The 11,384-nt window shown below is 59.2% G+C and overlaps 1 protein-coding gene across 1 annotated transcript; it reads right to left on the reverse strand.

Annotated features, from left to right (window-relative positions):
- Nucleotides 1–91: 91 nt before the first annotated feature.
- CCDC22 (coiled-coil domain containing 22) lies at nucleotides 92–9,208 on the reverse strand. The gene is made up of 17 exons (XM_061375997.1): nucleotides 9,050–9,208; nucleotides 8,488–8,665; nucleotides 7,384–7,516; nucleotides 7,188–7,294; nucleotides 7,021–7,087; nucleotides 6,760–6,929; nucleotides 6,477–6,671; nucleotides 6,326–6,397; nucleotides 5,517–5,636; nucleotides 5,317–5,436; nucleotides 5,005–5,121; nucleotides 3,719–3,820; nucleotides 2,096–2,203; nucleotides 1,782–1,877; nucleotides 1,458–1,517; nucleotides 1,297–1,371; nucleotides 92–202 (listed from the first exon to the last, which is right to left on the reverse strand). The coding sequence occupies exons 1-17, from the start codon at nucleotides 9,097–9,099 to the stop codon at nucleotides 92–94; spliced, it is 1,881 nt and encodes a 626-aa protein (XP_061231981.1). The 5' UTR covers nucleotides 9,100–9,208.
- Between the last annotated feature and the right edge of the window lie 2,176 nt (nucleotides 9,209–11,384).

Here is an 11,384-nt window from a genome sequence, read left to right on the forward strand (position 1 = left end):
GACGCGCTCAGGATCGGCCCCGCAATGGGGGAGGCGGGGCTTTGGAGAGGGGCGGGGTTTGGAAGGGGCGGGGTTTTGGAAGGGGGCGGAGTCAGCGGCGGGGCCGCGCCGCCAGCGCCGCGTTCTCCTCCCGCAGCGCCCGGCAGTCGCTGAGGATGCGCTCGAGGGTGGCGGGGGGCTTGGAGCTGGTCTCGGCCTCGATCTGGGGGGGAAAGGGGGGTAAAGGGGGGAGAAATTGGGGGTAAAGGGGGCAAAAAGGGGGCGAAATTGGGGGCAAATGGGGTAAAATGGGGAGAAATTGGGGTAAAGGGGGGCAAAATTGGGGGTAAAGGGGTGAAATTGGGGGTAAAGGGGAGTGAAAGGCGGGTGAAATTGGGGGTAAAGGGGGGCAAAAGAGGGAGATGGGGAAAAGGGGGGAAGGGGTGGAAATGGGGGAAGGGAGGCAAAAGGGAGAAATTGGGGATAAAATGGGGAGATGGGGAAAAGGGGGGCAAAAGGGGGGGAGATGGGGAAAGGGGAGGAAGGGGTGGAAATGGGGAGAGGCAAAAGGGGGGAGAAATTAGGGGTAATGGGGGGAGATGGGGGAAAAGGGGGCAAATGGGGGCAAAAGGGGGGGTGAAATTGGGGGTAAAGGGGGCAAAAGCAGGGGAGATGGGGAAAGGGGAGGAAGGGATGGAAATGGGGGAAGGGAGGCAAAAGGGGGGAGAAATTTGGGGTAAAGGGGGGCAAAAGGGGGGCAGATGGGGAAAAGGGGGGGAAATGGGAAGGGAGGCAAAAAGGTGGGAGAAATTTGGGGTAAAGGGGCAAAAGGGGGGAGATGGGGGAAAGGGGGAAGGGGTGGAAATGGGGGGGAGGCAAAAGGAGGGGAGAAATAGGGGGAAAAGGGGGAGATGGGGAAGGGGTGGAAATGGGGAGAAGAGAGGCAAAAGGGGGGAGAAATTGGGGGTAAAGGGGAGCAAAGGGGGGGAGATGGGGAAAAGGGGGAAGGGGTGGAAATGGGGGGGAGGCAAAAGGGAGAAATTGGGGGTAAGGGGGTAAAAGGGGGGAATAGGGAGAAAAGGGTTGGGGCAAAAGGGTTTGGGGGTGAAGTTTGGAGGGGCAAAGAGTTGGGGGTCAAAGGGGGCGGCAAAGGGATTTTGAGGGGCAAAAAGTTGGGGGGTGAAGGGTTTGGGGGTGAATTTGGGGGGGCACAGAGATAGGGGAACACAAGTCAATTGAAGCCCCATAAACACAGGGGGCACCCCAATAGATGTGGGGACCCCCATAGGGCCCCCCTAATTACCCCCAAACCCCCACCTGCTCCTCCAAGTCCCGGATCTCCCTCTGGATGGTGCCTGTGTCCTCAATGGTCTGGATGAGCTGGGCACAGTTCTGTGGCAAAGGGGGGCAGAAAGGGGGGGGTCAGGGACCCCCCCATTCCATCTGCACCCCAAAACCCCCCCATAGCCTCCCATTACCTCATGCAGAGCTGCCAGGTACTTGTAGGCCTTCCTCACCACCTCGTCCCTCTTGGCATCCTGGGGGGCACAGGGGATAACTTGGGGGCATAGGGGACAATTTGGGGGGCACAAGTGACAATGGGGGGGGTCCCAGTGCCCCAAACTCACCCCTTTCCAGTAGGGGCATCTATAGAGGGGACATGGAGCACCCCAAGTGTATAGGACCCCAGATGTATATGGAGCCCCCCAAGTGCATATAGGCCCCCCAAGTGCATATGGGCCTCCTAAGTGTATATAGGCCCCCCAAGTGCATACAGGCCCCCCAAGTGTGGGGCACCCCACCTTGAAGAGCAGCTCATCGGTGACACTGAAGGTCCTCTCCAGCTTCCCCACCAAGGAGTTGATCTCCTTCTGCAGCGCCCTTGTATCCACCAGGATCTGTTGGGGGGGGTACGGACACCCCATCATGTGTGGGGCACCCCCAAATCCCCCCCCTCCCCCTTCCCCAAACACCCCCTTAGGGTCCAGTGGTACCCAACACCCGAAGATGCTCCCTTTGAAGCTGATTTAGGGTCCCCAAACCCCTCCAAAAGGCTTGGGGGTGCCCCCAAAACCTCTGCCCCCCCAATGTGTATTGGGGACCCCCCCCCCCCAACCTTGCTGATCTCCTCCTTCTGCTTCCGGATGTTGCCCACGATCTCCAGGATGCGCTGGGTGTAGACGGCGCGGGAGACGTCGCGGGGCAGCGCTTCCAGCTCCGCCACCTGCATCCATAGGGATGGAGGGGATCGCGTCCATGGGGAGAGGAGGGATGGGATTGCATCCGTAGGGATGGATGGGACCGCAGCCATAGGGAGAGGATGGATGGGATCGCAGCCATAGGGATGGATGGGATCGCAGCCATAGGGAGAGGATGGATGGGACCGCAGCCATAGGGAGGGATGGGATTGCAGCCATAGGGAGAGGATAGATGGGATTGCATCCGTAGGGATGGATGGGACCGCGTCCATAGGGAGAGGATAGATGGGACTGCATCCATAGGGAGAGGGTGGATGGGATTGTAGCCATAGGGATGGATGGGATTGCATCCATAGGGAGAGGATAGATGGGATTGCATCCATGGGGAAGGGATATATAGAACTGCATCCATAGGGATAAGCTAGAATTGCACCCATAGGGATCTATAGAACTGCATCCATAGGGATAAGCTGGAATTGCGTCCATAGGGAAGGGATATATAGAATTGCATCCATAGGGATCTACAGAACTGCATCCATAGGGATAAGCTGGAATTGCATCCATAGGGAAGGGATATATAGAACTGCATCCATAGGGATAAGCTGGAATTGCATCCATAGGGAAGAGATATACAGAATTGCATCCATAGGGATATACAGAATTGCATCCATAGAGATAAGCTGGAATTGCATCCATAGGGAAGGGATCTATAGAATTGCACCCATAGGGATCTATAGAATTGCATCCGTAGGGATAAGCTGGAATTGCATCCACAGGGATCTACAGAACTGCATCCATAGGGATAAGCTGGAACTGCATCCATAGGGATAAGCTGGAATCGCATCCATAGGGAAGGGATCTATAGAATTGCATCTGTAGGGAAGGGATCTATGGAATTGCATCCATAGGGAAGGGATCTATAGAACTGCATCCATAGGGATCTATAGAACTGCATCCATAGGGATCTATAGAACTGCATCCATAGGGATAAGCTGGAATCGCATCCATAGGGATCTACAGAATCGCATCCATAGGGATAAGCTGGAATCGCATCCATAGGGATCTACAGAATCGCATCCATAGGGATAAGCTGGAATCGCATCCATAGGGAAGGGATCTATAGAATTGCATCCATAGGGATAAGCTGGAATCGCATCCATAGGGATCTATAGAATTGCATCCATAGGGATAAGCTGGAATCGCATCCATAGGGATCTATAGAACTGCATCCATAGGGATAAGCTGGAACTGCATCCATAGGGATCTACAGAACTGCATCCATAGGGAAGGGATCTATAGAACTGCATCCATAGGGATAAGCTGGAATCGCATCCATAGGGATCTATAGAATTGCATCCATAGGGATCTATAGAACTGCATCCATAGGGATCTACAGAACTGCATCCATAGGGAAGGGATCTATAGAACTGCATCCATAGGGATAAGCTGGAATCGCATCCATAGGGATCTATAGAACTGCATCCATAGGGATAAGCTGGAATCGCATCCACAGGGAAGCGACAGCCGGAGCCGGAGCTCACCAGGGTCCTGTAAAGCTCCTCCTTGCGCCGGGCTTCATCCGCGGCCGAGCGGCTCCGCTCGTGCAGGGCCCGGATCTCCGAGAGGCGCCGCGATGATTCCAGCTGGAACGGGGGGGATGGGATCAGGGAGGGCCCAAATCCATTGGGGGGGGGGGGGGGCAGAGATCCCAAAGTGCAGCAGGGAGGGGCTCCAGAGGCCCTTAAACCCCCTGGGAGGGAGGCAGAAGCATTGGGAATGGGACATGGGAGCCTTGAATCCATTGGGAATGGGACATGGGAGCCTTGAATCCATTGGGAATGGGACACTGGAGCCTTGAATCCATTGGGAATGGGACATGGGAGCCTTGAATCCATTGGGAATGGGGCATTGGAGCCTTGAATCCATTGGGAATGGGACATTGGAGCATCAAAACCATTGGGAATGGGACATTGGAGCACCAAAACCATTGGAAATGGGACATGGGAGCATCGCAGCCATTAGGAATGGGAGATTGGAGCCTCAAAATCATTGGGAATGGGACTTTAGAGCCTTGAATCCATTGGGAATGGGACACTGTAGCCTCTAAACCATTGGGAATGGGACATGGGAGCACCAAACCCATTGGGAATGGGACATTGGAGCCTTGAATCCATTGGGAATGGGACATGGGAGCCTTGAGTCCATTGGGAATGGGATATTGGAGCCTCTAAACCATTGGGAATGGGACATTGGAGCCTTGAATCCATTGGGAATGGGACATGGGAGCCTTGAATCCATTGGGAATGGGACATTGGAGCCTTGAATCCATTGGGAATGGGACATGGGAGCCTTGAATCCATTGGGAATGGGACATTGGAGCCTTGAGTCCATTGGGAATGGGATATTGGAGCCTCTAAACCATTGGGAATGGGACATGGGAGCCTTGAATCCATTGGGAATGGGACATGGGAGCCTCAAATCCATTGGGAATGGGACATTGGAGCCTTGAATCCATTGGGAATGGGACACTGGAGCCTTGAATCCATTGGGAATGGGACATTGGAGCCTTGAATCCATTGGGAATGGGACATGGGAGCACCAAACCCATTGGGAATGGGACATTGGAGCCTTGAATCCATTGGGAATGGGACATGGGAGCACCAAACCCATTGGGAATGGGACACGGGAGCACCAAACCCATTGGGAATGGGCCCCAAATTGAGCCCCAGGCACCCCAAAACCCTCCCAAGGAGGGAACTGGGCACCCCGAAAGCACAAATAAAGGGACCCCAGGGACCCCAAAACCACCCTGAAGGGTCCCCTTTACCTGGGCTGAGTCCCGCAGGGCCCGGAGGTGCCGGTACTGGGCGAGGAGGGGGCCCCGGTGCCGTTCCCATTGCCCTGCCAGGCTCACGATGCGGCGCCCGCTCGCCTCCACCACCAGCTGGGAACAGGGTCAGGGCACCCCAAAACTCTCCTTACCCCCCCCATTCACCTCTATAGTAACCCCCCCTCCCCAAAACCACTATAGTAACACCCCTCCCCTCCCCAAACCAATTTAAACCCCGTTTATGGCCTCAAATAGCATCAAACGCACCCCCCCAAAGAGTTTTTGGGGGGTCCCCCCCCAAAGCCTCACCTGAAGCTTGGCCATGTTGCTCTGAGCATCAGGGAGCAGCTCAATTGCTTGTTGCTTCAAGCGAAGAGCATCCTCTCTCCCCCCCAGGGCCAAGCGGCGCTGCTGCACCTCTGCTTCTGCCTTTTGGGGGGGGGGGGCAAATATAAGCAGGGTACCCCAAAACCACCCCCACCCCCCCATTACCCCCCTGTGGTACCCACCTGGGTGAGGCTGAGCTGAGCATCCCGCATCTCCGCGCGGCATCCTTCAATGGCAGCATCCAACTGGGCCAGGGTCTGCTCCAGAGCTGCCTCCTCGCTGGCCTGACGGGCTCCTGCGTCCTATGGGTGGGCATCAGTAGGGTTCAGGGTGAACAACACCCAAGGGACCCAGTGGTAGGGTCCAGAACACCCCCCCTATGGACCCGTTGGTAGGGTCCAGACCATGGTTGTGGCCGTCAGTAGGGTTCAGAGTGAACAACACCCAAAGGACCCCTTGGTAGGGTCCAGAACACCCCCTATGGACCCATTGGTAGGGTCCAGACCATGGTTGTGGCCATCAGTAGGGTCCAGAGTGAACACCCCCCTATGGACCCATTGGTAGGGTCTAGAACATGGTTGTGGTCATCAGTAGGGTCCAGAGTGAACACCCCCCAGTGGACCCACTGGTAGGGTGCAGACTGAACACCCCCTAATAGACCCATTGGTAGGGTCCAGCCCATGGTTGTGGCCATCAGTAGGGTCAAGAGTGAACACCCCCCAGTAGACCCGTTGGTAGGATCCAGAGTGAACACCCCCTGCCCCCGAGTGGACCCATGGGCAGGGTCCAGACCATGGTTGTGGCCATCAGTAGGGTCCAGAGTGAACACCCCCCAATGGACCCATTGGTAGGGTCCAGAGTGAACACCCCCCCAACAGACCCATTGGTAGGGTCCAGAGTGAACACCCCCCAATGGACCCATTGGTAGGGTCCAGCCCATGGTTGTGGCCATCAGTAGGCTCCAGAGTGAACACCCCCATCCCCATCTCACCTCCTCAGCACCCTTTGACGGGTGCTGGGTCTCTGCAGCCACCTGGATCTGCTGCAGCAGGATCTGGGGGTCCTATAGGATGGAGCAGGTCAGATTCCAGAGTGGGGGGGGGGACACCCCAAAACCCAGCCCCCCAAGCCCAGCCCCTCACCTGCTCATGGGTCAGGTGCTGGGTACGGGTGAAGCGGGACCCCTTTGGCAGGGCCCCCCCGGACCCCCCAGCCCCAAAAGCCTCTTGGAGCCATGCAGGGTCCAAGGGGGGGCCTGGGGGCCGGGGGGGGCAGGCCTGGCGCAGGGGTTCCAGAGCCCGGAGCCGAGCACGAAGCCGCTTCCGACCCACATATTCCTATGGGGGGGGGAAGAAAAGGGGGGGAGGGGTGTTCAGCACCATAGGGACCCCCAAACCTCACCCTAAATGGGGGGTGGGGGCTTACCTGGGGGGGCAGACGAGAGGCCAAGCCGGGGCCCCCCCATTCAGCCTCCCAGTCATGGCGGGCGCTGAGCTGGGCCATGTGGGTCTCCAGTAAAGCTGGGGGGGTCCTGGTGCAAAGGGGGGGCTGCGCCGGCACGGGGGGGGCAGCACCCCCATAATACTCCTGCAGCTCTATAGGGATTAAGGGGGGGGGGGGCGGTGAGCACATTACATCAAAGGACCCCCCCAACAAATCCCCCCTCCACCCCCCCATAGCACTTACCTGGGGGGCCCCCACTTTGGGGCAGGACTAAGGGGCAGGTAGTGAAGGGATGGAGGCGACTTGTGCCCTAAGGGTTAATGAATGGGTTAATGCCCCACCCCCGCAATTAAAAGGGGTCCCCAATAACATAGGGGGGTCCCCAATGTGATGGGGGGGGCACTACTCACCTGCAGGCGCTGCAGAAGGGGGGTGCGACAAAGGGGGGGCACCCAGGGGGTCCCCAATTGCTCCCGGATGCGGGCGCCGATGGCTCGGAGCAGAGCCCCCGATTTCCCTTGGGAATAGGGGCATTAGGATGCTCAGACCCCCCCCTCCATTAACACCCCCCCCCATATCACATTGGGGACCCCCCCATATCCCTACCGGGGGGCTCGGTCCCGCTCTCGCTCTCATCCCGAGGGAGCTTTTCCACCAGGAAGAGGAGGAGGCGGCGGGTGTCGTGCTCGGAGCTGTAGAGGAAGGTCTGGTACCCAACGTCACCCCCAAAGCCCAGCTCCTGGTGGGGATACAGGGGGAAAATGGGGGTCCCTCCATCACTGTGGGGTCCCCCTTTAAGATACGGGAGGATTTAGGGGGTTACCAAGGTGTGGTACCCAACATCACCCCCAAATCCTATCTCTTAGTGATGAAGAGGGAGAATTGGGGGTCCCCCTTTAAGACATAGGGGTATTTGGGGGGGTACCAAGGTGTGGTACCCAACATCACCCCCAAATCCTATCTCTTAGTGATGATAAGGGGGAGAATTGGGGGTCCCCCTTTAAGACACAGGGGTATTGGGGGGGGTACCAAGGTGTGGTACCCAGCATCACCCCCAAATCCCAGCTCTTAGTGATGATAAGAGGGAGAATTGGGGGTCCCCCTTTAAGACATAGGGGTATTTGGGGGGGTACCAAGGTGTGGTACCCAACATCACCCCCAAATCCCAGCTCTTAGTGATGATAAGGGGGTAAATCAGGGGTCCCGCCATCATCTTTGGGGTCCCACTTTAGGATACAGGGGTATTTAGGTGGGTTCCAAGGTGTGGTACCCAGCATCACCTCCAAATCCCAGGTTCTGGAAAGGGAAATTGGGGGTCCCCCATCATTTTGGGGGTCCCCCTTTAAAATATGGGGGGTATTTCAGGGGGTACCAAGGTGTGGTACCCAACATCACCCCCAAATCCACCTCTTAGTGATGATAAAAGGAAGAATTGGGGGTCCCCCTTTAAGACATAGGGGTATTTGGGGGGGTACCAAGGTGTGGTACTCAACATCACCCCCAAATCCTAGCTCTTAGTGATGATAAGAGGGAGAATTGGGGGTCCCCCTTTAAGACATAGGGGTATTTGGGGGGTACCAAGGTGTGGTACCCAACATCACCCCCAAATCCCATCTCTTAGTGATGATAAGGGGGTAAATCGGGGGTCCCGCCATCATCTTTGGGGTCCCCCCCTTAAGATTTGGGGCTGTTTTGGGGGGTTTCGGGTACCTGGCAGGCAGCAGCCAGGTCGGAAGCGAGCCGGAAGCGTGCGGAGATGCCGGGGGGCAGGAGGGGGCTCAGGGGGGCCCCCAAAGTGGGGTTCACGGCTCGGAGGCACCGCACGGAGGCTTCCACCACCAGCTCCGGGGTGAGGTCCCGCACGCTCTGCACCTCGGGGGGCACCGCTCTAAAGGGGAGGGGGGCACAATCATGGGGACCCCCCTAGAGCACCCCCAAACCATGGGTGTCCATAGAGACACCCCCCCTCCCTCAACGCTCATCAGGGTCCCCCCTATTCTCATGCAGGGACCCCCAAACCTTCACTCGCAGCACCTAAGGGTGCCCCTCGAAAACCACCCCCCTCCCAAACGCTTTGGGGCTCCCCCCCACTAAACACCCCCAAACCCACCAGGGTGCCCCCCCCCGTTGTCCCCTCTCAATTCCTTATGGGGGTCCCCGCCCCACACCTCCAATCCCCCCTCCCAGACCCCCCCAAACGGCTTCAGTGCCCCAAATCCCACCCCGTTCAGCCCCAGAGCCCCCCAACACCCCCCCCTTTGCCCCCACTCACGTCCCCGCCTGCCGTAGGGAATGGATCAGGATCTTATCCACCTCCTCCATGTTGGGGGGATGCTGGGGGGGGGACACCCCCAAATCCTAATGTGGGGGGGCGTGTAAAGAGTTGGGGGGACCCCGATTTACCCGCGCCCCGCCGCCAGTCACGTGAGGCGGGGACGGCGGCGGAACCGAGGCGGGGGGAGCGCGGGGCATGATGGGAGTTGTAGTTCGGGGCGGGGCCGGCGGCGCGGGGCATGATGGGAGTTGTAGGCGGCGGGAGGCGGGAAACTGAGGGGGTGCGAGGGCGGGAAAACGGCGGCCGTGAGGGGGCAATGGAGGCTGTGAGGGAGCAATGGGGACCGTGAGGGGCAATGGAGACTGAGCGGCAATGGAGGCCGTGAGGAGGCAATGGAGGCCGTGAGGGGGCAATGGAGGCCGTGAGGAGGCAATGGAGGCCGTGAGGGGGCAATGGGGACCTTGAGGGGCAATGAGGACCATGAGGGGCAATGGAGACTGAGCGGCAATGGAGGCCGTGAGGAGGCACTGGAGGCCGTGAGGGGGCAATGGGGACCTTGAGGGGCAGTGGGGACCATGAGGGGCAATGGAGGCTGTGAGGGAGCAATGGGGGCCGTGAGGGGGCAATGGAGGCTGTGAGGGGGCAATGGGGACCATGAGGGGCAATGGAGGCTGTGAGGGAGCAATGGGGACCATGAGGGGCAATGGAGGCTGTGAGGGGCAATGGGGACCATGAGGGGCAATGGAGGCTGTGAGGGGCAATGGAGGCTGTGAGGGGCAATGGGGACCATGAGGGGCAATGGAGGCTGTGAGGGGGCAATGGAGGCTGTGGGGGGCAATGGAGGCTGAGCGGCAATGGAGGCCGTGAGGAGGCAATGGAGGCCGTGAGGGGGCAATGGGGACCTTGAGGAGCAATGGGGACCGTGAGGGGCAATGGAGACTGAGCGGCAATGGAGGCCGTGAGGAGGCAATGGAGGCCGTGAGGGGGCAATGGGGACCTTGAGGGGCAATGGGGACCATGAGGGGCAATGGAGGCTGTGAGGGAGCAATGGGGGCCATGAGGGGGCAATGGAGGCTGTGAGGGGGCAATGGAGGCTATGGGGGGTAATGGGGACCATGGGGGGCAATGGAGGCTATGGGGCTATGGGGGGTAATGGGGACCATGGGGGGCAATCGGGACCATGAGGGGCAATGGAGGCTGTGAGGGGCACTGGGGATCATGAGGGGGCAATGGGGGCGGTGGGGGGCAATGGAGGCTGTGAGGGGGCAATGGGGACCATGAGGGGCAATGGAGGCTGTGAGGGGCAATGGGGACCATGAGGGGCAATGGAGGCTGTGAGGGGGCAATGGAGGCTGTGGGGGGCAATGGAGGCCGTGAGGGGGCAATGGAGGCCATGAGGGGCAATGGAGGCCATGAGGGACGGGAGGCCCTGAGGGGCAATGGAGGCTGTGAGGGGCAATGGGGACCATGAGGGGCAATGGAGGCCATGAGGGGCAATGGAGGCTGTGAGGGGGCAATGGAGGCCATGAGGGGCAATGGAGGCCATGAGGGGCAATGGAGGCTGTGAGGGGGCAATGGAGGCCATAAGGGGGCAATGGAGGCCATGAGGGGCAATGGAGGCCCTGAGGGGCAATGGAGGCCGTGAGGAGGCAATGGGGGCCATGAGGGGCAATGGAGGCTGTGAGGGGCAATGGGGACCATGAGGGGCAATGGAGGCCATGAGGGGCAATGGAGGCGGTGAGGGGGCAATGGAGGCCATGAGGGGGCAATGGAGGCCATGAGGGGCAATGGAGGCCCTGAGGGGCAATGGAGGCCGTGAGGAGGCAATGGGGGCCATGAGGGGCAATGGAGGCCATGAGGGGCAATGGAGGCTGTGAGGGGCAATGGGGACCATGAGGGGGCAATGGAGGCTGTGAGGGACAATGCAGACTGAGTGGCAATGGAGGCCGTGAGGGGGCAGTGGGGGCCATGAGGGGCAATGGGAACCATGAGGGGCAATGGAGGCTGGGGGTGCAATGGGGACCACGAGGGGCAATGGAGGCTGGGGGTGCAATGGGGACCACGAGGGGCAATGGAGGCCATGAGGGGCAATGGGGACCATGAGGGGCAATGGAGGCTGTGAGGGGCAATGGGGACCATGAGGGGGCAATGGAGGCTGTGAGGGGCAATGGACCCCCCCGGTCTCCTCACCCTCGCCTGTTCCCTGTCTCCTCGCACACGCGCGTGCCCTCCCCATCCCTCCTTAAGCCTTTAATCCCTGCCAGGGAGGAGCTGGGAGCTGCAGGATGAGCCCTGGAGCTACCCCAGTGCCGATGGACCCCCCGAAACACCC

This window comes from Neopsephotus bourkii, unplaced genomic scaffold, assembly GCF_033783945.1.
Source record: "Neopsephotus bourkii isolate Nb327-2 ecotype Australia unplaced genomic scaffold, CSIRO-AGI_Nbou_v1 NB_1683, whole genome shotgun sequence".
Taxonomy (NCBI): Eukaryota; Metazoa; Chordata; class Aves; order Psittaciformes; family Psittacidae; genus Neopsephotus; species Neopsephotus bourkii.

Excerpts from the sequence above, each read along its gene's own strand:
- CCDC22 (XM_061375997.1), bottom strand. The coding sequence starts at position 9,099 with ATGGAGGAGGTGGATAAGATCCTGATCCATTCCCTACGGCAGGCGGGG. Across the intron at positions 6,398-6,476 it reads AGCACCTGACCCATGAGCAG|GACCCCCAGATCCTGCTGCA; the intron begins GTGAGGGGCTGG and ends TCCATCCTATAG. Across the intron at positions 203-1,296 it reads TCCGGGACTTGGAGGAGCAG|ATCGAGGCCGAGACCAGCTC; the intron begins GTGGGGGTTTGG and ends TTTCCCCCCCAG.